We start from the raw sequence: 25,110 nt of genomic DNA on the forward strand, positions 1-25,110 counted from the left end.
TAAATTAATACATACTGAAAACTCGGTATGTATTCAGTATTCATACATATTCATAGATACGAAAAACTCAGTTCAGACAGAACATGAAGATCAAACATCTCCCTTTTTCTTGAAAAAGATTGTGTGGTGTTTGTGAAGTACCTTGCAGTACAAATCAATATATTATCAGAAGTGCCTCTGTGTTCATGATCACACCCGGCACACAGCACTTAATTAACAAGTATCCTTTGAAATGTGTTGTTTGCTTATTACTTCTGGTCTAAATGTTTTTAAATGGCTGGGTAATAGTTGCAGAGAACAGAACATTTGATTTATTTTACTCTTTTGTGCTGGCGCACAAATGAATCAGTAAGAGAGCACTTTAGAGATCATTACCCCTTGCCAACCATACGGGGCAGTGTTACTAAAACAACTATTCCTGAGAAGTATTTAGTGACACTGTTTCTAAAGGCTTCATTAACCAGGAATTCCAACTTCCATAGGTCGTGTCTTTCATTATACAATACTTACCACAATACATAAGCATTGTTATATTCAAAAATTCTTTCCTGCCCATAAATTCGTTACTCTTTATTTTGAAATCGTTCATTAAAACTTTAAATGTTTGATCACTGCCCTCAGCTTTCTATATTTGACATGAAAAGGTAATATACACCTGCAGTCTTTCCCTGTAGGGGCTCAACCCTGAGAGTACTTCCTCAACTACAAGAACTAACATTTCTTGAACTTTCAATCTTGCTTCCTATTCCGCTCCAAGGTTATTCACTCCTGGCAATGTTTTGCTGGTGAGTTTGTTACATGTGTAAAGGTTAGGTCCAGTCACAGACGACTCTGGGGTTGCGTGTCCATCTCGCTCTCTAGGCCGAGTGAGCCAGCGTTTATCCACAGACAGCTTCCGGGTCATGTGGCCAGCATGACTAAGCCATTTCTGGCAAACCAGAGCAGCGCACAGAAACGCCGTTTACTTTCCCGCCGGAGCAGTACCTATCTATCTACTTGCACTTTGACGTGCTTTCGAACTGCTAGGTGGGCAGGGGCTGGGACCGAACAACAGGAGCTCACACCGCCACGGGGATTTGAACCACTGACTTCTGATCGGCAAGCCCTAGGCTCTGTGGTTTAGACCACAGTGCCACCTGTGTCCCTAGTTTAGATGTGTACACTAGTTTAAATAAGTAATCAGTCTGTTTGGGGCTGCATGAAGCTCACTATGAAAAGTATAGTAGTATTAGAAGGAAAGTTCTTCCAAACCTGGCTCAGACAAACTTTGGACTTAATGAAAAGTGAGCTTTTAGAAACCCTGAATTATTCTGTGGTTTGGATCAAAAACCAAGCTGGAGAATAATTCATTGTTTCCCTCCCCCTGTCTCTGCAGCTCTCCAAAAATTTTTAATCTCTGGTAGGAAGTGGTGTGAATAGAAGATTCTCTGTTCCTTCCTCCCTTTTCTGATATGCTGATTAGCAGTTCACTGGGGCTCCAAAACTGTGCAGCAGGGACAGGGTACTGTTTCCATAGCTTTAGCATTACCTCTGAGAGTAACCTTTCTGAGCCTGCATGCCAGTGGTAGGTAGCACTGGAACCAAAAGGGGCCAGAGCCAAAAATGTTCTGGGTTAAGTGATTCAGAATAAAAACTACCCTGCTTCAATTTTTGCCAAAACAACCTGTGGAGAAAAGCTCTGTCTGTCTGTCTGTCTGTGTCTTCCTGTTTATCTTTTGTGCTTTGCCAAACATTTCTGTGATCTCTGTTGATGCCAGAACATTAACTGTCAAAGACCTTAACTGTTGGAGACCTTGTACTGTTATTATGTGGTAGGCCTATGTAGTGGTAGCTGCTTCAAGAAAGGTTCTGAAAGGGGAGAGGGAGAGAATCATAGATCTGTAGAGTTGGAAGGGACCCAGAGGGTAATCTAGTCTGATCCTCTGCAATGCAGGAATCTCAGCTAAAGCATCCATGACTATCCAACCTCTACTTAAAAACCTCCAAGGAAGGAGAGTCTACCACCTCCTGAGGGAGCGTGTTCCACTATCAAACAGCTCATGCTATTCTTCCTGATGTTTCATCAGAATCTCCTTTCTTGAATCCATTGGTCCAGATCCTAGCCTATCAGTATTCCCTTGTGGAAATATCTCTTTGATAGGCAATCTTGGTTAATAGCTCATTCTGTCTCCAGTGCTGGTGTCCATCTCATGCACAAGTCCATTATACCAAGCTATAAGGAAGCTTTGTGGGCATTCAAAGGGAACAGGTGGCAAGGAGAAAGGGTCACACCTGAGATCTCTGCTTAACAATGCTACATGATATTGCACACTATGAATGAAAAATACTGCTCCTTTCAGCTGTTCTCAGCCACACAGAAAGAGGGGAAAAGACACTCCATAAGGCCAGAATTAATTCTGAACAAAGGCGAAGTAGCAGGAAAGTTGAAAATGGTTTAAAAACCAACATCCACAGAAGCGTGCAGCACATCCACATGCCTACTGGGGTGGTAATCTGCATTTTAAAGGTTCCTTAAATCATGCTATTGTTTAAAAGCTTTAGTCTCTCTCACTTCAGCCTCTACGAATCTACCCTCCCTGCATTTCCAGGACTTGCAGGTGCTGTGACGTTTACAACCCTCCCACTCCCAAAGCTTTTGGTCTCTCAACCCGAGATGCCAGCTTGTTGGAGTCTCCTCTTCCTAACTGTTCATAAAGGATGTGTGGTGGAGGTGGGCAGAGCTGCTGCAGCAGCTAAAGAAGACAGAGACAGCTGTCCAATGGGACTCTGCAGCTGTACCTGCCTTGTCTCTACTGTATTTCTCTGATCAGCTGAGGGCGAGTTTGTGGCGAAACACAGCTGATTGGTAGGAAACTGATGAGAAGTGAAACAAGGGCCTCTTGGTGGGGTGGGGCTGTGGAGGGCCCTTCTGGCTCCATAACTTCTGGGCTAGAAGTTCTCTCCCACATCTGTACTGCCAACGGGGGATGTAATTCTCCTAAGAGCTACGGCAATTACTTCAAGACATTTTAATGGTTCTTAAGAGCATGAGTGGCTACAACACTGCTTCCTAAATAAACAGCTGAACATTTATTGAGACTGAAAATCTGCCACGGAGCTGAAGGTTATATCCGTAACATCAACTTACCTTCAGTTCTACCAACAGCTCCTTTGATTGGCTCTTTTCTCGTCCTGCCCAATGGCAGCACATGCTGCCTTCATTCTCAGCAGCACCCTGCTCCCCACACATTACTGGTAGCTGCTGTTTTCTCACTTCCATAGCACATATTTCTTAGGGCACACTTAACATTACTATATGATATAACACACCATGAATGAAAAACATAGGTGACCTAAAGGCCATAGGTATTAATTGAACAAATGCAGAAAAAGTAGCTTACACAACATATGCTAGTCCTGAGAGCAACCTCAAGCAGAGATTAAGGAATAAGCCTGAACAGTCTGAACCTAAAGAATTTTAAGAATCATAACATTTACATCACAGTAAGGCTAAGGTCAGCGCGATGTTTTTCTTAAGTGGGAGGCTATAAAAGAAGCTGATTTGATAAAGGAAAGAAAAGAAAGCTATATTCAACAGCCTCATGTTGTATATTTATAATAAATTATACTGACATGGTACTAGCAATTTAGAAATAGCAAAGTTTGAAGCCTATTATTTAATTCCAGTGTAAAAAAAGTATTATTTTCTCCTACCACACTATAAATGTTTGGATTCCTGGCAAGCTCGCTCGGCATGCCAGAGCAGTTGCTGAATGCCAACAATGTGGGTAGCTGCAGTTAAAACCAGCTAAAAGGAGCTTCAGAGAGAAATTTGGTTCCTGCAACAAAGCTCTCCAGTTTTTTCCCCAGTCAGGGGTTTCCCCCAAGGCCCATACAGCCAAACTTCACACCTATAATCTTTAAGTATTGTGAGATTAGGAACAGGTCTTAGGGCCATATACTTCTCGTGCTCAGAATGCAGAAGACAGCTCCAAAAGGGGACACACTGAATTCATTTGAATGCACTAGCTCCCTGACCCTGTCTGTAATCAAAATTTATGTTTAAAATATATTTAGTACATTTATATCCCACCTTATTACATCCCAGAGCTCATGATGGCATACAAAGGTGGTCTCCCATTCTGGCACTGACCAGATTTAGACATGCTCAGCTCCAGCACAATGGACGGCTTCCAACAGAATATTAAAAACACAATAAAACATCAAAATTAAAAACTTGCCCAAATAGGGCCGCCTTCAGATGTTTTCTAAAAATCAGATTACAAAGGGCTGATCTAGTTGAGATCCTGGAAGGGGACAGGGAGGCACTTTTTACCAATTACTCCTTCTGCCCTGAAACCCACTATGTAGGCTGAATTTGGATCTAAGCAAATTACAATTCACTTGTGTCTTACCTTAATACATATGCATAATATAACAAAAACCAAGTCTGAAAAATAATGTATAAAGCAAAAGTAAAGTATCCTAAGTCTCATATTTGGACATACTGGTTGCTTTGAATCATGTAAAAATATTGGACGGCTTTGCAATTCCCTTTTGTGTATTATTTTTCCAGTATAAACCCTATACAGTGCTCATAAAAATAAACTATGATGCCACTTTAGTATAAATGAAGTATTCATGGGTAACCATCTATGTATATTTAATATATTTCCATGTCACCAGCCATTGCTGAATAATTAGTTCCTGGAACTCTTACTGAGCTCAAGCAGTGAAACTGAAGATGATCGTATATAACAGCAAGTTTCCATTTAATAGGCGAGATGCAATTCTTCTTCTGCCTTCTCCTGTTTTGATATACTTTTCCTAAGCAACACACTTAAAGGAGTAAATAGAAAGGTACATTTCATTGTTACAGAAACAGTTACACAATGTCCCTGCCATCAAGGAGCTGCGAAGGACATCAATGCACAAACAGCTAAGTCTTATGCCTTTTGTGTAATTTTTTCCAGTGAGTGATGCTACAAGACTCTCATGCTTTATGAAAATGTAAGAAACTGTTGTGGGCACCACAAAACCCCAAATTCAGGGGGGACTGATAATGAATGGTCAGACCCCAGTCTGACAAAGCACCCTGACTAAACAAAGAAAGCACAACCAACCCTTCATAATTAAAAATTGGGAAGGGCAAGGTACCTTGTTGGACACCATGGTGCCCCTAAGACCCCAACAGGAAATGAATCAAGCCTGTAGTTGCTTACAGGCACAGATCCTGAGCATTTTAGTTCTATAAAGACTGGGGAAGAGAAGTCCCTTTCTTCCTCCAGAAACATCCCTGCATAACGCAGGGAGAGGAGGGTTTTGTTTTGTTTTTAACGTCATGGCACACACCCAGACCCCTACCAATAAGCTGTGAGTGACTCAAATAGGTCAATTCCATCTTCTCTCAATTCCCCCTCCCAAAACTGACACCCTTAATATTTCATGGTAGAAAATCCCCAATGTCCTGGGAAGCCAGTGTAAGTCACTGTATAGCTATTTTTGTTTGTAGAACGAAACAAAATGAAAACAAACAAATATACTTTTGTTCAACTTGAAATCTCTTAAATATGCAAACATCACTATCTTATTTTTAAAGTGAGTGGTATCAGATTACCTAAATTTGGTATTAGAGGGATTATGATTTGTTTGTGTTGAAAATCATGTGTAAAACCGGTAGAATTTTTAATAGAAACTGCTATCATTTTTTTAAAAAGGCTATTTTTGCCAGTATTGTCTTATTTTTAAAAAATATAAGATGAAACATTGTTAAATGTGAGCATGTTGACTGCACTCTTTTCCTCCAAGACGGACAACTAGCTACTGAAAAAGTACATGTATATTTCATCCTGCTTTTGCTTTTCTACACATGCTATACAGTTTAAAATGGAAAGTTTTGTTGAGCCGAATGATAGCACTAAGTGGATTGGCATTTGCACTTAGTTTTCCAGTGGTTTGGCAGTATTAATAATGCAACAGAGGCAGGATATCCTCCAAGTACTTTAGTTAAAGAAAAAAGGTTTTCATTAGCATTACAATGAGTGTTGCTCACAACTAAGAATATACATGGTGGTTAGAAAATAATTGGTTGCTTTTAGCATTTCATCATATTTACAGGCTAAGAAGTCCATGGCTGTTAATGCCCCACTTTTTTATTCTGTGCTGTAAGGATAAACGAGCCCTCTCAAGTGGTTGCAGTTTACAATGGATTATTTTTAGTACTCTTATTCAAAATTATGTTCTGAACCAGAAAGTTATACTCAACTAGTTGGTTTTAGCTAAATGTAAGCTGCTTCTTTGGGGGCTGGGTTTTTTTAAGCATTAGCTAGAAGGATTATAAAATTTCAGGAGACTTAAAATACTGACAAAGATCCGAGATGATTTGGCTTTTCTTATTTTCCATAATGATCTGCTTTCTTGGAAAGTTTGAACAAATGAGGTGGGCCTGTTAACACCAGCTCGGCTTCTTACAATTATGTGGATAAACTTGGTTGGTTCCAGCAAATACATTCTGCTTTGTCAGCTATGCTGAAAGCAGACGAAAGCAATGTGGTTTTGCAGAAGCTGGTGGTTCTTGGCAGGCTAATGAGCTACAGAACTTGACTCTTTGAATGCAGTATACCCATGATGATAATTAACAGACAGAATTAGACACTAAGATGGAGAGGATGGAATTATTGTCTCTGGCAGCCAAGCTCTTTGGGGAAGGGCCCTTTGTTTATTGATTAGAAGGGATCCAACTCACCAAACTTCTTTTAATATGATATATTCTGTAAGATAATATTCCCACTTGCGGTGGGACTGGCATTCTCTGCCTCCCATGGTGATCACTACACTATTAAGTCTTCTTAAAGCTCAGTTGAAGGCTTAGCTCTCTGTGTTATTGTCTCTAGCGTCCTCCAACCAACCAGGCCTACTATTCATGGCTTATTTAAAAATATTGCTATACCATTATTATTCAATTTCACAGTGGACTGGATTTTTTACATGGGGCCAGCAGAATGCATATACCATGACAAAATTAAAATTACTTTAAGAGGGCCTTTATAGACTTCTCGATTATGCTACTGAAACTTAAAAATAACTTAAAGATGGGATTGCTAAATGCAATGTTGTGGAAATACCACAAAGCTGTGGTGATCGTTTATATGGTTGTACAGAGCTGAAATGTTTCTGATCCATGCCTATTTTGTACTACAGTGAAACTTTGGGTTTCGTACCGTCCCTCCTTATGAATGCTTTGGGTAACAAGCTCCGCTAACCTGTAAGTAGGTGTTCTGGGTAGCGAACTTTGCCCCGGGGTGCGAGCGGAAGTCATGTGCCGGTGGCGCAGCGGCAGTGGGAGACTCCATTAGAAGAGTTTAGATTTGATATCCCGCTTTATCACTACCCTAAGGAGTCTCAAAGTGGCTAACAATCTCCTTTCCCTTCCTCCCCACAACAAACACTTTGTGAGGTGAGTGAGGCTGAGAAACTTCAGAGAAGTGTGACTAGCCCAAGGTCACCCAGCAGCTGCATGTGGAGGAGCGGAGACGCGAACCCGGATCACCAGATTACGAGTCCACTGCTCTTAACCACTACACCACACTTAGCAAAAGCGCGTCTCAGGTTAAGAACAGTGTCGGGTTAAGAATGGACCTCCGGAAAGAATTAAGTTTGTAAACAGAGGTACCACTGTATTGTGACAATCTAAAGCTGAAATGTACAGCTTCAATTGCCCTGAGGATCACTTTCACATTTTTACTAATTCTAGGAAGGATACATCATGGCATGGCATTAATTATAGGAAAGCAGTCAGATACAATTTTAATACAGTACTTGCATGCTACATGCTTGATGCTCACAGATGGAGCAAGATTTTCCATGTGCACTTGTGTTCAAATCCTGTTTCCTGGCCTCCCACAGACATCTGGGTGGCCATTGTGAGAACAGAATGCTGGACTAGATGGGCCATGGGCCTGATCCAGCAGGGCTGTTATTTTATGCTTACCTGCTCAACTGGGGGATGGTCCCATCAGCCTGCAAGCTTCTCTATGGGGGGAGGGGCACACAATACAGTATATGGTGGTCCTGCCTGCAGTGTCATGGTCTAGGGGCTCTAACAGTTCATCAGCTTTTCATGCTAGTAGGAAAAAGTGATTGTCAATGCCCAAATCAATAATACTGATTCTCCTGCACAAGCTCAGTTCATTCAGGAAGGCAACTGGCTAGGTCTGGGCCTATGTGCCTGCCTGCACGTATCTTAGCAAGAGCGGTAAAAATAAGTCTGGAAAAAGAATGATGCTTCTAATAATATGACAGTTTTGTATGGGGCAAAGTAATGAATTTCTGTTTGTGTTTTTCAGTAAATATATTGTTTAAAGAGGAGTCCTGACTCCACTATAACTTTTTCCCAAGCATCTCTGCCCTGGGTGTTTTGACATTTCAACTTCAGTACCCATGGCAACATCCAACAGCCAAAATAAATATGCCCATGCTTTCAAGAGCTTTTCAGTAAAAACCAGCAATTGACTATCAAGACCAAAAAATGTGAGTCACCTCAAAACAACAGGCCAAAATATGTACATTCTGGGAATAAAAATAAAAAAAAGCTGAAGAAATTCCAACTCTACAGTTCTATGATTCTATGATTCTATGAAAATGAGCCCTCATATGGAGCAGACACAAGGCAACTACTGAAAGCTGAGGTAAAAAGGTAAAGGTACCCCTGACCATTAGTTCCAGTCGCGGACAACTCTGGGGTTGCAGCGCTCATTATAATCAGTTTCAGTATAAATAACAACAACAACAACAAAAACCCCTTGAGATTCAGGATATGTGCAGAAAACATAGAGAATGTTCATGTAGGGAAGAAAAGATTTAAATTTGACATTTCAGAATTATGCCAATTAACAAGGGGCAAACTCTCTATAGAGGACCACATACTGAACATCTATATCAGCAAAACCATATCAAATTAACATGATTGTCCTCTAGGGGCCAGTGTTGTTTTATTGAAGTAAAGGCCACACCGCTATTCCTCTGAATAAAACAACAATGGCTTTAAATCTGGGACATGTACCATTTTTCATCAAGCTACTCTACACTTAAGAAGAGACAATTCAACTTTAGTCAGCTTCAGAAAGCAGAGTTCACAGCTCCTAATTCACAGGTTCAGATTGCAGGCACAAGGTATCATCTGTGAATAGTTCCTTTGGATCTGCAGTATGTGTAAATCACTCTGCTAACAACCCATGCAAGGAAATCTTTCAAGACTGACTACAGAGCTCACAGGCAGGCAGGGAAGAAATTCAAAATTTCACACACTGAATTTCCACAGTAATCTGGGCATAGTGAACTTTTACAGCTGCAGCCACCTCCAAGAGAATGTAACACACCAGCCAACCATCTTTCCGTTATCTCACTACTATCTTAAGAGAAGATTGCAAAGCCTATTGCACCCAGACAGAAAGTTATATAAAACTCCCCCCCCCCGTACATTAACCCAAAAAACCCTCTCATCCTGCCACTAATGACAAGGGAGATGACCCCTAACTTCTTCATAACATTTGAAAACTAGTGGATGGTTTGTTTAAGGGCTGCTCAGTGGCAGAGCATTCGCAAGCAGAAGGCCTCACATCGAACTACAGGCATCTCTAGGTAGTGCTGGCAGACAGCCTTGTCTGAAACCCTGGAAGCTGCTGTGAGTCTGTGTTAACAGCACTGTAAAAGGCCACTTCATATGTTTGTATGTGTAACTATGAATGCTACCTTGACTTTATCTGTAGCTGCATCCTCTTTTCCCCATTGCTCCGATTTTCTGAATAGTGCAAAAATTCCATACTGTAGCAAAGCACATACACACACAAAAATGCAACCCCCTTTCTCTGGTTTTTTCATATGGAAGTTTTTAACAGATGTTCTGAAACCGTTGGCAAAACAAGTACATTCTTTCCTGCTATATATAAACCCTGTCCTGCAACTACAGAAAATAAAATTCTTCTGCAAGTTACTAGGACCACTGAGTTATGAGAACAAGTCCGTACTCATTTCTGAGTACCTGGGCAAAATTCTTTACATTACATTCATTCTACAGAAAATGCGGAATGGTTTATTTTACTGTCACGCACTACATATGTGACATTTAGATTGACCTGTGATGGCTAAAATGCCTTCATCAGGGCATATAATACTAAGTAAATACCAAGTAATTCAGTTTCTTTAAATAACATAATGGAATATAAGGCATTACTTCACTGCAGTGGTGTGCCAAACCACCAATTCCAGCGCACTGGTAATAGCACAGTCTGCAGAGCCAATTCGTTCCATGATTATATGGAAAGCAGAATGCTATTATGAGCTCTGGTTCGGCATACACTGAGCCTATTTGGATCAGCTGTAAAAGTAACAGTATTTCAACAATCCACCCCTAAACAAATTGAAATCTAGGACTGCTACCTTCATTGCTTTATGGTTCCTCTTTACACAAATCTGTTCCTTGTGCTGTGGAACAGTAGAAGAAGAGAGCAGGACAGGATAAAAGGACTTCTAGCCATCTCACAAAGCATACTTCATGTCCTTTTTCTCCCTGAAATAAGGCATGCCCAGTTGTTCATATGAGGCAAAGCAGTACCACGCAAGGTGTATCGGCAAAGTTACTTAAGATCTCTGCCAATGTCTCCTTAGCTCTAAGCCCTTTAGTTAGCTGTTGCAGCTCATGCATAATTTTGGATTTATCTTCCACTTTATTAATATGACACCCCAACAGCTTTACTAAAGAACAACCTAAAAAAACCTTTAGAATAAATTTTACTAAAAAAAGTCTTGGGCCATTACCGAGGAATCAAAAGTTAAATTTAGCCCATTTTTAACTACTTTCATCAACAACACTTGGTAGAATAATAATAATAATAATAATAATAATAATAATAATAATAATATTTTTTTTTATTTATACCCCACCCATCTGGCTGGGTTTCCCCAGCCACTCTGGGCAGCTTCTAATAAATATTAAAAACACAATATAGCATTAAACATTAAAAAAACTTCCCTAAACAGGGCTGTCTTCTGATGTCTTTTAAAAGTATGATAGTTGCTTATTGCCTTGACATCTGTTGGGAGGGTGTTCCATAGGGTAGGTGCCACTACCGAGAAGGCCCTCTGCCTGGTTCTGTCATTTAACTATCCCCAAACCAGTAACTATGACCAGGTGCTGGTTTTAACCTGTAAAGTCCTACATGGCCTAGGACCCTCCTATTTACGGGACCGCCTCTCCTGGTATGCCCCACGGAGGACCTTACGGTCCGCAAATAATAGTATCTTGGAGGTCCCGGGCCTCAAGGAGGTTAAACTGGCCTCAACCAGGGCCAAGGCCTTTTCGGCTTTGGCCCCAGCCTGGTGGAACGCTCTATCGCAGGAGACCAGGGCCCTGCAGGACTTGACATCCTTCCGCAGGGCCTGTACGACAGAGCTGTTCTGCCTGGCATTCAGTCCAGGCCCAGTTTTGACCCCCCCCCCCATGGAACCCTGTAAGTTACCTCTTTGGCCCTTTTATCAGCTCATGTGGGACAAACATGGATAGCTGGCCCTGATGAATACTTGAGGTTCCCGACCCCTATGGTTGTAATTAATGGGCAGTCATTTAATTTTATCCTGATTCTATTTTTTAAGATGTATTTTAATCAATTGTTTGATTGTGTTTTAATGTATTTGATGTTAGCCGCCCTGAGCCTCCCTGTCTTGGCCGGGGAGGGCAGGGTATAAATAAATATTTACTTACTTACTTAACTATCCCCAAACTAGAGTGAAGCAGTGGAACCCCTGAACAAGTGATGACTGGACTAATAAACAAACTCAACCCTGAGATAACAGAGTTGTGCAGTTAGCCAGGTGACAAAGGACTGGGTATACAGTGGTACCTCGGGTTACATACGCTTCAGGTTACATACGCTTCAGGTTACAGACTCCGCTAACCCAGAAATAGTACCTCTGGTTAAGAATTTTGCTTCAGGATGAGAACGGAAATCGTGCGGCGGCAGCAGGAGGCCCCATTAGCTAAAGTGGTGCTTCAGGTTAAGAACAGTTTCAGGTTAAGAACGGAACTCCGGAATGAATTAAGTACATAACAAGAGGTACCACTTTACACTAATTTTAAAGGAACAGGTTTGCAATTCAGAGGTGCTAACTGGACCCAATGCTACACTTTCTTTTTCAGACAGTGCCCTCCTGGCCAGGGAACATCTTTCCCCTTTCTACACTTGGAATGCCAACTGAGCGAGGCTGCATAGATTTTCGAAGCAGGCAAGCCAAAGGACTTGCAAAGAACTTATTCTTGGGTAGCTGTGTTACAGACTGAATTGTTTCTGTGCTCAGTTGAAAGTGATGATGCTAAACTTTTAAAGCTCTGAGGCTTGGGTACTATATGCTCTCAAGTGTGTGTTGAGATCGTCAAGAGGAGGCCCAGATTATCATCCCCTCCTTTCAAGCGTCATGGTTGCAGCTAAGTAAATCCTAGGCCTCTTTTTTAGTAAAAATCTGCACCTCAAACTCCCTGCTCAAGGAGATGTACATAGCCAGTTCTATCTACCACCTTTTGGACAGAATAAGAGGCCTATTGTACTTAGGGTTTTTTGTTATTTCAGATGCTTTTTTAAAAAGAGTTTTGTATTTAAAATGTTTGATGTGCTTAACTGGTTTTGTTAGCTGCTTTGAGAAACCTGTTCTTAGATTGAGAAGAAGGAAACCAATAGGAATGCTATTATCTATAAATAGATAGTGCCTCTGAATAGTGGCTGCTGGAGATCAGAGGTGGGAAAGCACCATTGTACTCTTGTTTTAGGCATCTGCTTGGCCACTGTGAAAACAGAATCCTTATGGTCTGATCCAGCAGCCACTTCCAGAGTTCTATTAATAAGATATTTAAGTTTACCACTCAAGATAGGAAAAAAGGCTCAGTTTACATACAGAATTACAAAAGTTTGCTCTCTGAGAACAAACAACCATCTCAGGTGTGCTTCAGCATTCTTAGGTAATTCAGTCACCTAAATAAACCACTGTAGTTGCCCAGACCATCACAGGAGATGTCATATCACCAACTTATGGAAAGGTGCCATTTCTCTCATATGATCCTAGCGAACCAAATCTGAGTATATTTGAGAATGGCTAAGAGTTGAGTACATATATCAGCTCTGGAAAGCAATTCCTCTACTTCTTGCTGTAAGCAGTGGATAAAAGCAATTCACACGGGGCAAGTGAGAATCTACTAGATGTAGCTCTAGCATTCTGCACACAGATGGCAACTGCCTCAGGTGAAAACTAATTTAACCTAGGACAAAAGCTGCAGAACTGTAATGGGTCCACAAGCTCTGAACTATGAGATTGCTAGTAAAAAGAAAAGAAAAGAAAAGAAAAGTGTTGGAACCCAAACAGGAAAGATGTCTGGAAGCAGACGTGGAGGAGCAGCTGTGGCTTCAAGAACAGTCCCCCTCGAGAATGTACTTGTTGTGAATTCCACTAATACCTGCAAGAAATCAAAACTTCAGCAGCAAAAGTTTAGCTGTGATTGATTATAGAGGTCATGCATTTATAAATAGAGACAGCTATGCTAAGGGAAAATATATAGGAGTGTGGTTTTGAGACTGATGTAAACCACAGCAAATAAAGACCTAGTAAGGTTCAGTCATTTTACCGTTGCCAATGCTTAATACAAAAAGGAGAGAGCAACACTCTTCTGAAGGTTATTACTTCAGATTCTTCCTTAGTATTTTTACGGTTCATATAACAGTGGCATTTATAATATAACAGGTAATTCATTCATACGACAGCCTGCAATACAGATTAATCAAGGTTCTTGACAAATGAAATTAATTTTTGCAAAGTTAAAAAAGCAATTAAACTTCTCATGACATTTCCCCCCTTCGCCACTGACCTATTTTTGGAGCTAAATAATGTACTTATGCCTGAAGGGAATGCATTTCAGCCTGAGGAATGGAAAACTGCCATGAGCCAAAAATTTATTCACAGAAAAGTATGAGGCATTTAAGGTTGTCATCCATGCACAAGGGAAAAACAGTCTGCGAAGATGTAGGCATGATATTGAAGACTTCACCATAACAACCTGGAAATTAACTTTCCCCGTGTTCTTAATCCTGTCAGCTTTCAGACAGGTATGAGTGATAGCAGATACCTTCAAGGGCAGCAAATGAATCTGCTGCAAAAAAACAAAGAAAAACAAAACAAAACAAACCACACAAAAGGAAGTGGAGGAATTTGTTATTGTAGCACCAATGTTATTTTTTCATTTTTGTTGCAAACAACAAAGCTGCTAATGGGTTTTAATTTCAAAATGCACTAGTTTTTGCTGTTGTTGTCTGTACACAATTAGTACCTCTAGTGAAAAGTCAATTCAAGAGGCCCACCATAAGCACAGATGTCTTCTGACAACAACACTACAAAAGCTGCTGAAGTTTATTTGTTATAGTGCAGTAGAGAGAAATCTGTGGTCATAGCCAAGCAGTCAGAATATTCCTTTATTATGCATACATTTAACCTCTCAACAAAAATAATCTTCCGGGACTAAAAATAAAAAAAAGCAAAAAGACCCACTGGCTGAACAAAATGACCTGAATACATGGTCTGCCAAGTAGTTGTCTGACTAGGCCCCATTCTCAGGCCGTGTCTGCATTTTAGATCAAATCCTATTTTGTGCTCACTTGCTCCCTCCAGTATTATAATAGCATCCTATTTATTATCCCTGTCAGGTTTTGCTCACAGATTTATTGCCAGAAAAATTAACCTTTCCATGTGTTATGTAGGCTGGAATCACTTCAAAAAGAGTAGCGCCATGAATGACAAATGCATCATTTCATCATAAAGATGCTAGGACTGAATTTCACACCAGATATAAAGAAAGAGTAAGACAAGGGACACAACAACACCGATGCACTCCTCCCTTTGCATCAAAGAACATACAAAGATCAGCTTTTCAGTGCCTGACTGTCGAAATTTCTCTCCCTTTTCTGAAAAACCACAAGAGTGGGCACCTATCACTAACTGAAATTCTTGCAATGTTCAGTGCAACAAAACACCCTAATTGTAGTAGTAGTTATGATTATTATGATTATTATATTTATTAATATCCCACATTTCCCCCTAACAATGAAAACACAATGTCATGCTAACCCTGAGTCTGGCATACTGTTAAAGCAGACAATACATTGATCCACTGAGCTTTAACAGTTGATACAAAACAAGTTAGATGACTGCTGACAAACTCATGTATTTGCAAATATAACTCTGAAACCCCACATGGAAAAGCAGCTGCTTCAGTGCTATTTTGAGTAGAAAAACTGCCCCGAGGGAGAGCATCAAGCTCCCCCTTCACCCGTCAAAATCACAGTGCTCTAAGGTTGTTTTTCATTAATAGTAATTCTTGAGGTTGGAACCTGATTACAAACATTTTCATACAATATATAGTTTGCCCCAAGACCAACCTCATCTAAGTGCTTCCCAATACCAGCATACAAAATTCACTGTATAGAATGGAAGCAATTTAATTTGCTATAATATCTATGCCTTCATTCATCAAATTATTTCATTTTTAAAGACACTAGAAATGTTGCCACTACTCAGAATATGTAATTTCTTCTTCTTTAGAATGTAGAATCCATTTTTAAAAATCTCTTTTTTTGGAGAAACCTTCTCAAAGAAATTGGTTCTCAGCTACATTCCTCACCAGATATTATTTATTTTGAGATGACAAGAAAAGAAAAAGCATATCCAAAGATCCATTACCATCTCTTAGTCGTTCCACTATAAAAGTGAAGCCTGTAGTTCTTGGATGCAAGACATATTCGTATTTCTGAAGTCCATTCTTTTCAGCAAATTCATTACTGCGGGCTTTGGTGTTGTCTATAAAGAGCATGAAAAACATTGATTAAAATCAGTGTTGTGACTAAGCTTTAGAACATTTTAGCATCATAGAGCACATCAGTGGAGCAAGGGATCAAGGAGATTATAAGAGATTAATAACACCAGGAAATAATTCTTGTTTTGATTTCTTACATAAACATCTCCCCCCCCCCCCATGTTCAGTTCTTATTATGCAGAGAGGCAGGGAAAGTTGGCTGATGCAAAGCTTTGGGTCAAAGCTAGCCCCAAGCTCCTCCGTGAGCTGTAGGACTCAGCCTCAAACAACAGAACTCAGGGCAAATCCGAAGGCTTTTGCAGAATGATGCCCTAGGAACTAGAGGCAAACATTCTGTCAATTTGACATTATTCCAGCACTCCCATGGAAGGAGGGGCAAACAGGTAGAAAAACAGGAAGGTGTGGATAAAGAGTCAGACAAAAAACACACAAAAATGTGTGACCTTAGTCAGCAGCTTCCATTTCCCAAGAGACACTGGTTGCTCCAGAAGGCTTCATCAATAGTCAATCAGGCTGCAACTGGTCACCAGTCAGGTGGGGCTAAGGCATTAGAATCAACAAGATCAGGGGGAAAAAATCCTTCTCAGGCACTAAGATTTGACAGTATGCCAGTTGAAGCTGCTAGCAGATGGGCAATATTAGGGGCATTTAGCATTTAGCAACCAAAGGCAACAGCATTAGGAGAAAGAGCAGGTACCACACACTGTACCTTTGATCTGTGGTACACACAGGAAGTCGTCACTTTCTTGCCACATGAAGCTCCACCAGGTTCTTCCTAGATCTAACCATTTTTGGGGGGTGGAGAGAAATCTCCTACATCCCTAACCAAATTTGATACCCTTTTGGAAACATTACACTACCTTACTTTTCCCAGAGTGTACAGAGGTCATATGATGCAGGGCTTCCTTTGCACTCGATCCAGAAGCTGCAGTTAGTGCAGAATGCTGCAGCATGGCTGCTCGCAGGAGTGAGGCCTTGTCAGTAAATGACACCTGAGCCCAGAGATTGCAGATTTGCTACCAGGCCACGTTCAATAAGTAACTACAAGTTACAGCCATTAACAACCCGGCGCCATTTTACCTGCAAGATCACCATACCCCATATATGCCCATTTGACCACTTCGATTCGCAGAACTGGCGCTGTTACAGTTACCACATAATACCTGTTCTGCATTTGTAAGAAATAAATATTTTGGTGTTGGCAGTGCCTACAATCAGGAACTCCCTGCCTATTTACTTCAGGCAAGCGCCATCTCTGTACGTTTTTCAGTCCCTGCTAAAAACACTTTTCTTACCCAAGCTTACTCAGACATGTAATGTTCAGATATATATTTGAACCTTTTTAGTTTATTGTTGATTTTATGTTTTGAATGATTTACAGAGTTTTATGGTTTTTTTACTGATAATTTTATTGTTTTGCTCTCTTTGTAAACACCGTTGAGATTTTTTTTTAACAAGCAATGTATACATTTTATGAAATAGTAATAAAATAAATAATGAATTATTAGCCCCTAAAAATACTTGGTTCTGCTAAGGTAATGGTATAAAAGAAAAACAAAATGTACAAAATAATTAAAATCTGGGAGGAGAGTACTGAAATGCTTTTGTATCTTTAATATTTCAAATGTACTGAGTTTAAACTTCACAGAAATATGTAGTGGTGATGGAAAATCATGACATTCCGGGGGCAAGGGGATAGTGTGAAACTTCATAATCAAAACAACCTGAACAGAATATGATATTCTTTGTCATTAGAAAGTATTCTGTTTGTGCTGTCTTCCTTACAGGAACACATTTCAGTTTACTTCCCGTGTAAACTTAGCTGCTATATGCAAGAGCAAACATTTGCATTTGGTTTATTATTTATTCTATTTATGATGGAGCGCACAGAAGAAAAAAAGCTACTTGTTACCTGCTGTCACACAGCGCTACTTTGCCTGGCAACACAATCTAAGAATAATCGAACTTTGTGACTCTCAGACACATAACAGAAAAAATGTCTTTAAGTACCTAGCAACCTGACCAACTTCTGGACCTATTTCACAGCTTGATTAATTCTGGGACATCAGGACCCCCCACTTGGTATATAAACAACTATTTCAGTGCTAGAATAGGAGGAATAGAGAGAAATACTTGCAGCAAAAAAATTATTCCTATATTGCCACCCCAAGCTCAGTATGTAGATGATTGCACTTCTCATCTTTCTTTTCAGGTCTTACTCTCTTCTATTATCTTTCCTCTTGTTGCTTTTATTTAATTTATCACCAAGTAATGTCATTTCTTCTGGCAAAAGTGTGTCTTCTCTATCCAATTTCTCATCTTGAACTACTGTTAAATTCCTCCCTTTCCCTTGTCAATCCAGAACTCTGCTGACAAATAATTTCTTTCTAGTTGTGCAGACCATGCCAATCTTGATGCTACTCATTTTCCTTCACACCAACGCAAACTCTGTGACCCGATTTTTAAAATACACCAGGTGTATCCCCAAGGCTTTTGCTCTTCTAATTTTGCCCTCAGTTCCTTGGAACACACTTTGCTCTCTCAAGCATCTCTGCCCCTTCTTTCCTGCTGCCATTCTTTTATTATCCTCTCCCATCCCTCCAGCTTGTGCTCCCTTCCCTACTGTCAAACTTACTGTAAGTTCTTTGGGGCAGCATGTTATTAATTTTGCTTATATTTCTTTGCCATGTTCCCTGACAATAGTGCAATACTAAATCCTCAAAGGCATGAACGTGAGTATACTGGGACATCTCTGGATGAATGTGAGTATACTGGGACATCTCTGTGGTAGATTGACAAGAATTTCTGATTCCCTGTTGTTTAACAATAGTAAAAAGTAACTTTTCCTAAATAAGAAAGCTAACTGTTCTGCTGCTGAAAGCAAATTTCTAAGTTCAGAATGTGCTCGTAGACACCACATTATTTAATTTCATACTATACTATATTATATATTATATTATATATAATATAATATATATTATTATTACAGGTAGCTCTGGCTGGTAAATCTAGGAGTTCTAGTGAAAAACAAAGCTGTAAGTCTATTCACCCCATAAGAAAATATTGTTTATTATTTATTACATTTCTAAACCGCCTTTGATCCAAGGATCATAGGGCAGTTTACAATATAAAAACACAAAAATGCAAAACATAATAACATATAAAACAATACCCCCCATCTCTCTCTCTCAGACACACACACACACACACACACACACACACGGAGAGGGAGACAGAGAGCTTAAAAGTCAAAGCAGAATTTCTGAAAATCGGCAACCCAGGTCAGCTCATTTTTTTTGCCAGAAAAATATAAGAAGAAAAAGCTCAACAACATTTGTCCAGATTTTCACTTTTTGAAATATGGCAACCCTAGTTTAATTAGTTAAAGGGCTGAGAGTATAGGCAAATTTTTGCCTGGTCCCTAAATATATGTGTAGAAGACACCAACCAAGCCGCCCTGGGGAGAGCATTCCACAATTTTGAATTTAATGTAGTAATGTTCAGATTGTACGAATGTGACTCGGAAGCATTCAGCACTTCAAATACATTTATAAAACGCATTCCAAAAGTGCACTTTTGAGCCACAGACCATCACCAGGAAGCAGTGACTATACCCAAAGCAATGGCATTTATTCCTCTCTGAAGGCCACTCCACATGGAAAAAGTCACTTTTATTTGATTTACACAAAAGAAAGTCCAGACAGTATGATACAGCATCAAAATTATCAGTGAACCTACACACTTGTGCATTCATGCTAAACCATAAAAGGTAAAGGGTAAAGGGACCCCTGACCATTAGGTCCAGTCGTGGCTGACTCTGGGGCTGCGGCGCTTATCTCGCTTTATTGGCCGAGGGAGCTGGTGTACAGCTTCCGGGTCATGTGGCCAGCATAACTAAGCTGCTTCTGGCGAACCAGAGTAGCGCATGGAAACGCCGTTTACTTTCCCGCCGGAGTGGTATCTATTTATCTACTTGCACTTTGACGTGCTTTCGAACTGCTAGGTTGGCAGGAGCAGGGACCGAGCAACGGGAGCTCATCCCGTTGCAGGGACTCGAACCGCCGACCTTCTGATCGGCAAGCCCTAGGCTCTGTGGTTTAACCCACAGTGCCACCCACGTCCCGTGTTAAACCATAGCTTGGCCTTAATGTGACACGCAAACCAGGCCAATGTCTCATTATAGACACATTGGAAGCACTGGGCTGGATGTATAGCAGGGATAAGCACGGGTGGGATTCCCTGCTCCCCACTGGGAGATTGTTGTTTCAAGGCAACTAACACATAAGATTATTAAAAACAGTTAATCCACTTAAGGAACCTTTGGATGTCACTTCAAAACCCAGTCGAGTTTGGGGGCTGCCATACCCATCCAACATCCAGGTCGTTCACACCTTAGAAATTTCTCAAATTTCTGCTACTCCCATCAATGTGGGCTGGGTGGCTGTACTATCAAATAGCAGTAAGGATGATCCACAGTTGATCTGTGCCCTATGCCACATCAAAAAAAGGTTGTGGCCGTCTTGAACCCACTTCAGAATATGTGCAGTATTTGCTCTCAGGCTCCTGCCCTATGGGTACTAGTATCACTTGTAGAAGTCTCATAAAGCATAACTTTTCAAGATAAAACACCACTGAACACATGGCAGGTCAAACTTGCATTTTAAATTGTAAACTTTTAAATGGAATAATTGTGACACAATTTTTTCTACCCTGAGAAGATTGGTGGGGAGAGAATTGAATTAAAGTACCTGTCAGATCTGTTCCTTCGGGAAAGATGAGAAGTTGCAGTGGTTCGTTAATGTCACAGAAGTAATCCAGCATATTTCCAAAATGATTTTTGTCTTCTTCCCATCTTCTATGAATAAAAATGAAGGCAGCAACCTGCATGGCCCAGCCTAGAACAATTTTGAAGAGTCTTTTAAATACTGTGCTGGAAATTTCTTGCTTGTGCATATCCATAACTTAAGTTCTCAAATTATCAAACATAAATTTTGTAACACTATGTTAAAAAGGATTATAGAAAGCTTAGGATTTGGAGAACGATTCAAGGGTTTAATAAATCAATTATACTTGAGGAACAAGGCATATGCCGTCGTGAACGATGGTATAACAGAACAAATAACACTAGTCCGAGGTACAAGACAAGCATGCCCCCTTTCCCCAATTTTATTTGTATTGGTCATTGAAACTCTGGTCAATGTAATTATAGAAGATGGAAATATAAAAGGAGTAAGCAATAATGGAAAAGAGAAAATAAGCTTATTTGCAGATGACACCTTGCTAGCAATCAAAAATCCGTTGGAAAATATGCAGGCAATAGAGGCACATTAGAAAAAAAAAGTGGAGAAAAAACAAGGTTGTGAATTAATTGGTCCAAATCAGAAATGATGATATTTAACTACGATGAAGATGTAAACCAAAAACTTTTGAAGGGAAAAAAATAGATATAAAATTAAGACATGTAATAAAGTACTTGGGAATAAATATAACAAGAAATTTAGAAGATTTAGAACAAGAAAATCTTAACAAATTAAAAGAGGCAAAGGGTGTTTAAGGAGATAACAGAAATCACTGGGTTAAAGCTGGCCAAATGTCCAGAGGTAGCACTGTTCTCAATTTATGATGGGGTGGAAGGTTCACAGGCTACGAAAGACTTGCTCACAAATTTACTGACAAATGCACGAGGTGTTATATATTGGAAGTGGAAGGGGTGAGGTGAATATAAAATGGAAGAATGGTATAAAGAGGTGTGAGATATAGCTATTAATAATAAATTACCATGTGCTCTTAAGGTAAGACAGGGAATATGGAGGAGAAATGATTTTGATGAAATATGGAAGGTATTTGTAGAATTTGTATTGTTAAAATGGAAAGAGGTCAAATCATTGCAAGAGGTGTTGAAATTTGGGAGGTTGGATAGTTACAATGGAATCGTCTTGGGGTGGGGGCGCACATTTTTATTTGCATTTATTTATTATTATTACTTTGTTAAAATAAAAATAATAAAAAGGATATTAAAAAACAAACAAACAAACAGATAATTTTATGTGAAAACATAACCAATTTCTTAGGGAAGACCACTTTGCATGTAATACAGTTATTATAGAAAAAAGTGTATGGGCTAGCACTAAAATATGTCAGATGTGTTAGTGACCCCTCTGAAAGGTGTGGGAAAAAGTAGGTGTTATGTTATTCTTAATGATATTAAATCAGGGGTGCAAAATAACACAAAGAGACTGAGTCATGTCTAACATTAAAAACATGAGCTAGAACATAACATACTTGGGACCTATTAAGAATACACATGCAAAATCTTCTTATAATTAAGATTTTTTTTTTTAGCAGAAGTACATTTTTACAGCTTTTTAGCTCAATATCATTACTGAAACTCAAGCATCTTGCCTTCTCATTTCAATTTGCAAATTCAACTGCCTATCATTGTAAAGTGATAAGTCCTTGAAATGCACACCACCTGATCTTTCCTTTCTTTCTGCAGAATCTGACCTGTGCTGCATAAATTAATGCATTTCACATGTGAACTCAGTGACCTGGCAAACAATTACCAGATTCAATATGGGGCAGAGTTGCTGCACTATTAATAGTTGTATTCAAGGGAAAATGTTGAATGTTACAGTCTCACCAACCAACTAGTTGCAGGAGAAGCCACTACAAAAAAAGTCCTTCATTTGAAAGCAAATGAGAGGTCCTCCAGATATTGTGGACTACAACTCCCATCATCCCAGACCACTGGTCATATTGGCTGGGTCAGACAGGAAGTGTAGTCTACTCCATGTGGAGAGTACCATGTTGGCTAAAGGGTCCTCAAGCTGGAAACAACTACAAGATACCACATAATGTGTCAGAGACCACGTTGCACATACTATCATTTATTGTAGGGCATGCTGCATAGCCATCTCTCCTTGTAGAAATTTGGAAGAAACTCCTTTACTCCAGAACATCAGACAATAGCTCATTACAGTGGTGCCTCGCAAGACGAAATTAATTCGTTCTGCGAGTTTTTTCGTTCTGCGAGTTTTTTCGTCTTGCGAAGCACCAATGTGTATTGACGGTTTCCCATAGGAATGCATTGGCGGTTTAAAAAAAAAGGCGCAAGACGTTTCGTCTTGCGAAGCAAGCCCATAGGGAAATCCGTCTTGCGAAGCAACTCAGAAAACGAAAAACTCTTTCGTCTTGCGAGTTTTTCGTTATCCGAGGCATTCGTCTTGCGAGGTACCACTGTATGTAGCTCCCACAAGTAGGTAATTGAAAAAAAAAATTGAAAATGTGTTTTTCCATTATAATGGGGGTGGTATCTATGTGCGCTCTCTCTTTCTCTCTCTCTGTCTCTCTCTCTCTCTGTGTACAGTGGATTTTGGAATACTGTTCATCATCTTGAGCACCACAGGAGTCAAAAGACAACTTAAGAAAATTTATGAACAAGCATAAATAGCTAAATAAATAAATATGCATGCAACAGATTGCATCAGTGACTTTTACATCGTTTTTCTATGGCTGAAAGTAGAGTAGGTTAATTTCAACACTATGATCTAATAAGGGCATTCAGATGACCCAATAAAGACCTATCTCTTCAGGGAAGGAAGAGAACTGGATTCTGTGTTCTCTGTGATTTTAGTCCATGTAAAGTTCTTTTCCTGGTGTTGCAGTAACCATCCCATTAATAAATGCACTATCATGACTGAGGAAACCCTCAAATTCTAACAGAAGAATCCTACATATATTGACTCAGAAGTAAGCCAATGAGTTCTATGTTGCTTTCAGGTTAAGTCACTTGCTTCAAAAGACAACGCTCTAAGTGGAGCAAAAGAAAGAAATAATTTTTTTTCTCTAGAAAAAAAAATATTCAGGCTTGTTTCCCATAGATGATTTTTGAGAGGAAGCAGAAATTTGGCCGTTTCTAAAGCTTGCACAAAGTGCAAGACACATTTACTTCTTTTCTCCTTTACATGTGAAAGTAAATGTGAAAGTCTTCAATATTGTGGGGTATATATGAGACGAAAAATTAGCTATGAATTAAAGAAATTATCACACAAGCTACAGCTTTGATCTTATTTTTTAAAAATTGCAAAAGCATCCCCCTGCAATTCTACTTTATGTCCATGGACACTAGCATCTTTCATGACCAGCCATCTCTGGAAAGGCGAGTGCTTCCTTGTTTGATCCTTTCTCTACAGCCAGGATCCAACAAAACGACATGAATGAATGGAGGAAGACTTGCATGCAGGCAAGGTTCAGTTTAATCATCAGTAAGGACTGCTGCAGCAAAACAAAACCTCAGCTGAATATCCATCTATTATTTCTTTGAACTCTGCTATGCAGTATTCACCTCTAATCCAGATGCTTGTCTCATTGCTTGACATGCAACCTCAAGTCTGCCTCCTTATTCTCAGTCTATAAGGCTGTTGGCATCCATCTGTCTCAGGAGACAATGGAATGTGTCTCCAAGGGTGAAGTCATTACTGGCACCAAAGTGATCTCCCCAGGGTACTAGCCTGGGCTGTGTGCATGGAGGTTCTGGGCTGCTCAGACGACAAGATCCAACCTCTCTAGTTAATCAGGTAGTACATTGGCTCCTTGCCCTCTACATTAAGATGCTTGAGCTGGAAGGTATGGACATTTCAAGTGAATCGGAACATATTATTTCCTCTCCCCCCCCCCTATTTTGTATAAACAAAACTTTTATAGGATGTTTAGTAGATGATTTGCTTACTTGAGTCATCTGGCACATTTGCTTAGCAGGCAAAAATATGCAAATTAGTTGTTTTTAGTGATTTTAACACACTGGCCTGAATTCAGTTTACCTATGGGAGACTAGATGAATGCTTTTTAAACCGAACCTTTGGTCTTTGTGTTTTGATCCCTTCAAATTATTATTCTAAGCCATCACTTTTCACAAAATGTTCCCTTACAACACAGACCTTTATGAGACCAGACTTATTTAAAGCATAAAAAGCAGGATTACAAGCTATTACAATAGTCATTTTATTCCCCTTTCCCAGCACAAATTTAGAGCAGGGTTAATGTTCCAACTTTAATAATAATAATAAAAATAATAAAAAATAAAAAATCTGGTATGCATCTTTCTGATGTAAACAATTCTACAAGAGTGATAACACTACAGAGAACACTTTCCAACATATAGTCCCAAAGCTACCTCATAATATAAATAACTCTAAAGTAATTAAGTCTGACAGCCCTTGATGAAATTG

At 39.7% G+C, this 25,110-nt stretch overlaps 1 protein-coding gene across 1 annotated transcript in view; it reads right to left on the reverse strand.

The window, feature by feature from the left end:
* Window positions 1–25,110, reverse strand: part of LCLAT1 (lysocardiolipin acyltransferase 1) — an 86,090-nt gene that overhangs the window by 20,990 nt on the left and 39,990 nt on the right. Inside the window, exons 4-5 of the mRNA XM_083434542.1 lie at window positions 20,632–20,778; window positions 15,751–15,867 (exon numbers count right to left, since the gene is read on the reverse strand). Coding sequence (XP_083290668.1) covers window positions 15,751–15,867; window positions 20,632–20,778 — 264 coding nt within the window. The remainder of the gene's footprint in view (window positions 1–15,750; window positions 15,868–20,631; window positions 20,779–25,110) is intronic.

The sequence above is a fragment of the Podarcis tiliguerta genome (assembly GCF_965153285.1).
Source record: "Podarcis tiliguerta genome assembly, chromosome: 3".
In the NCBI taxonomy this organism is placed as follows: domain Eukaryota; kingdom Metazoa; phylum Chordata; class Lepidosauria; order Squamata; family Lacertidae; genus Podarcis; species Podarcis tiliguerta.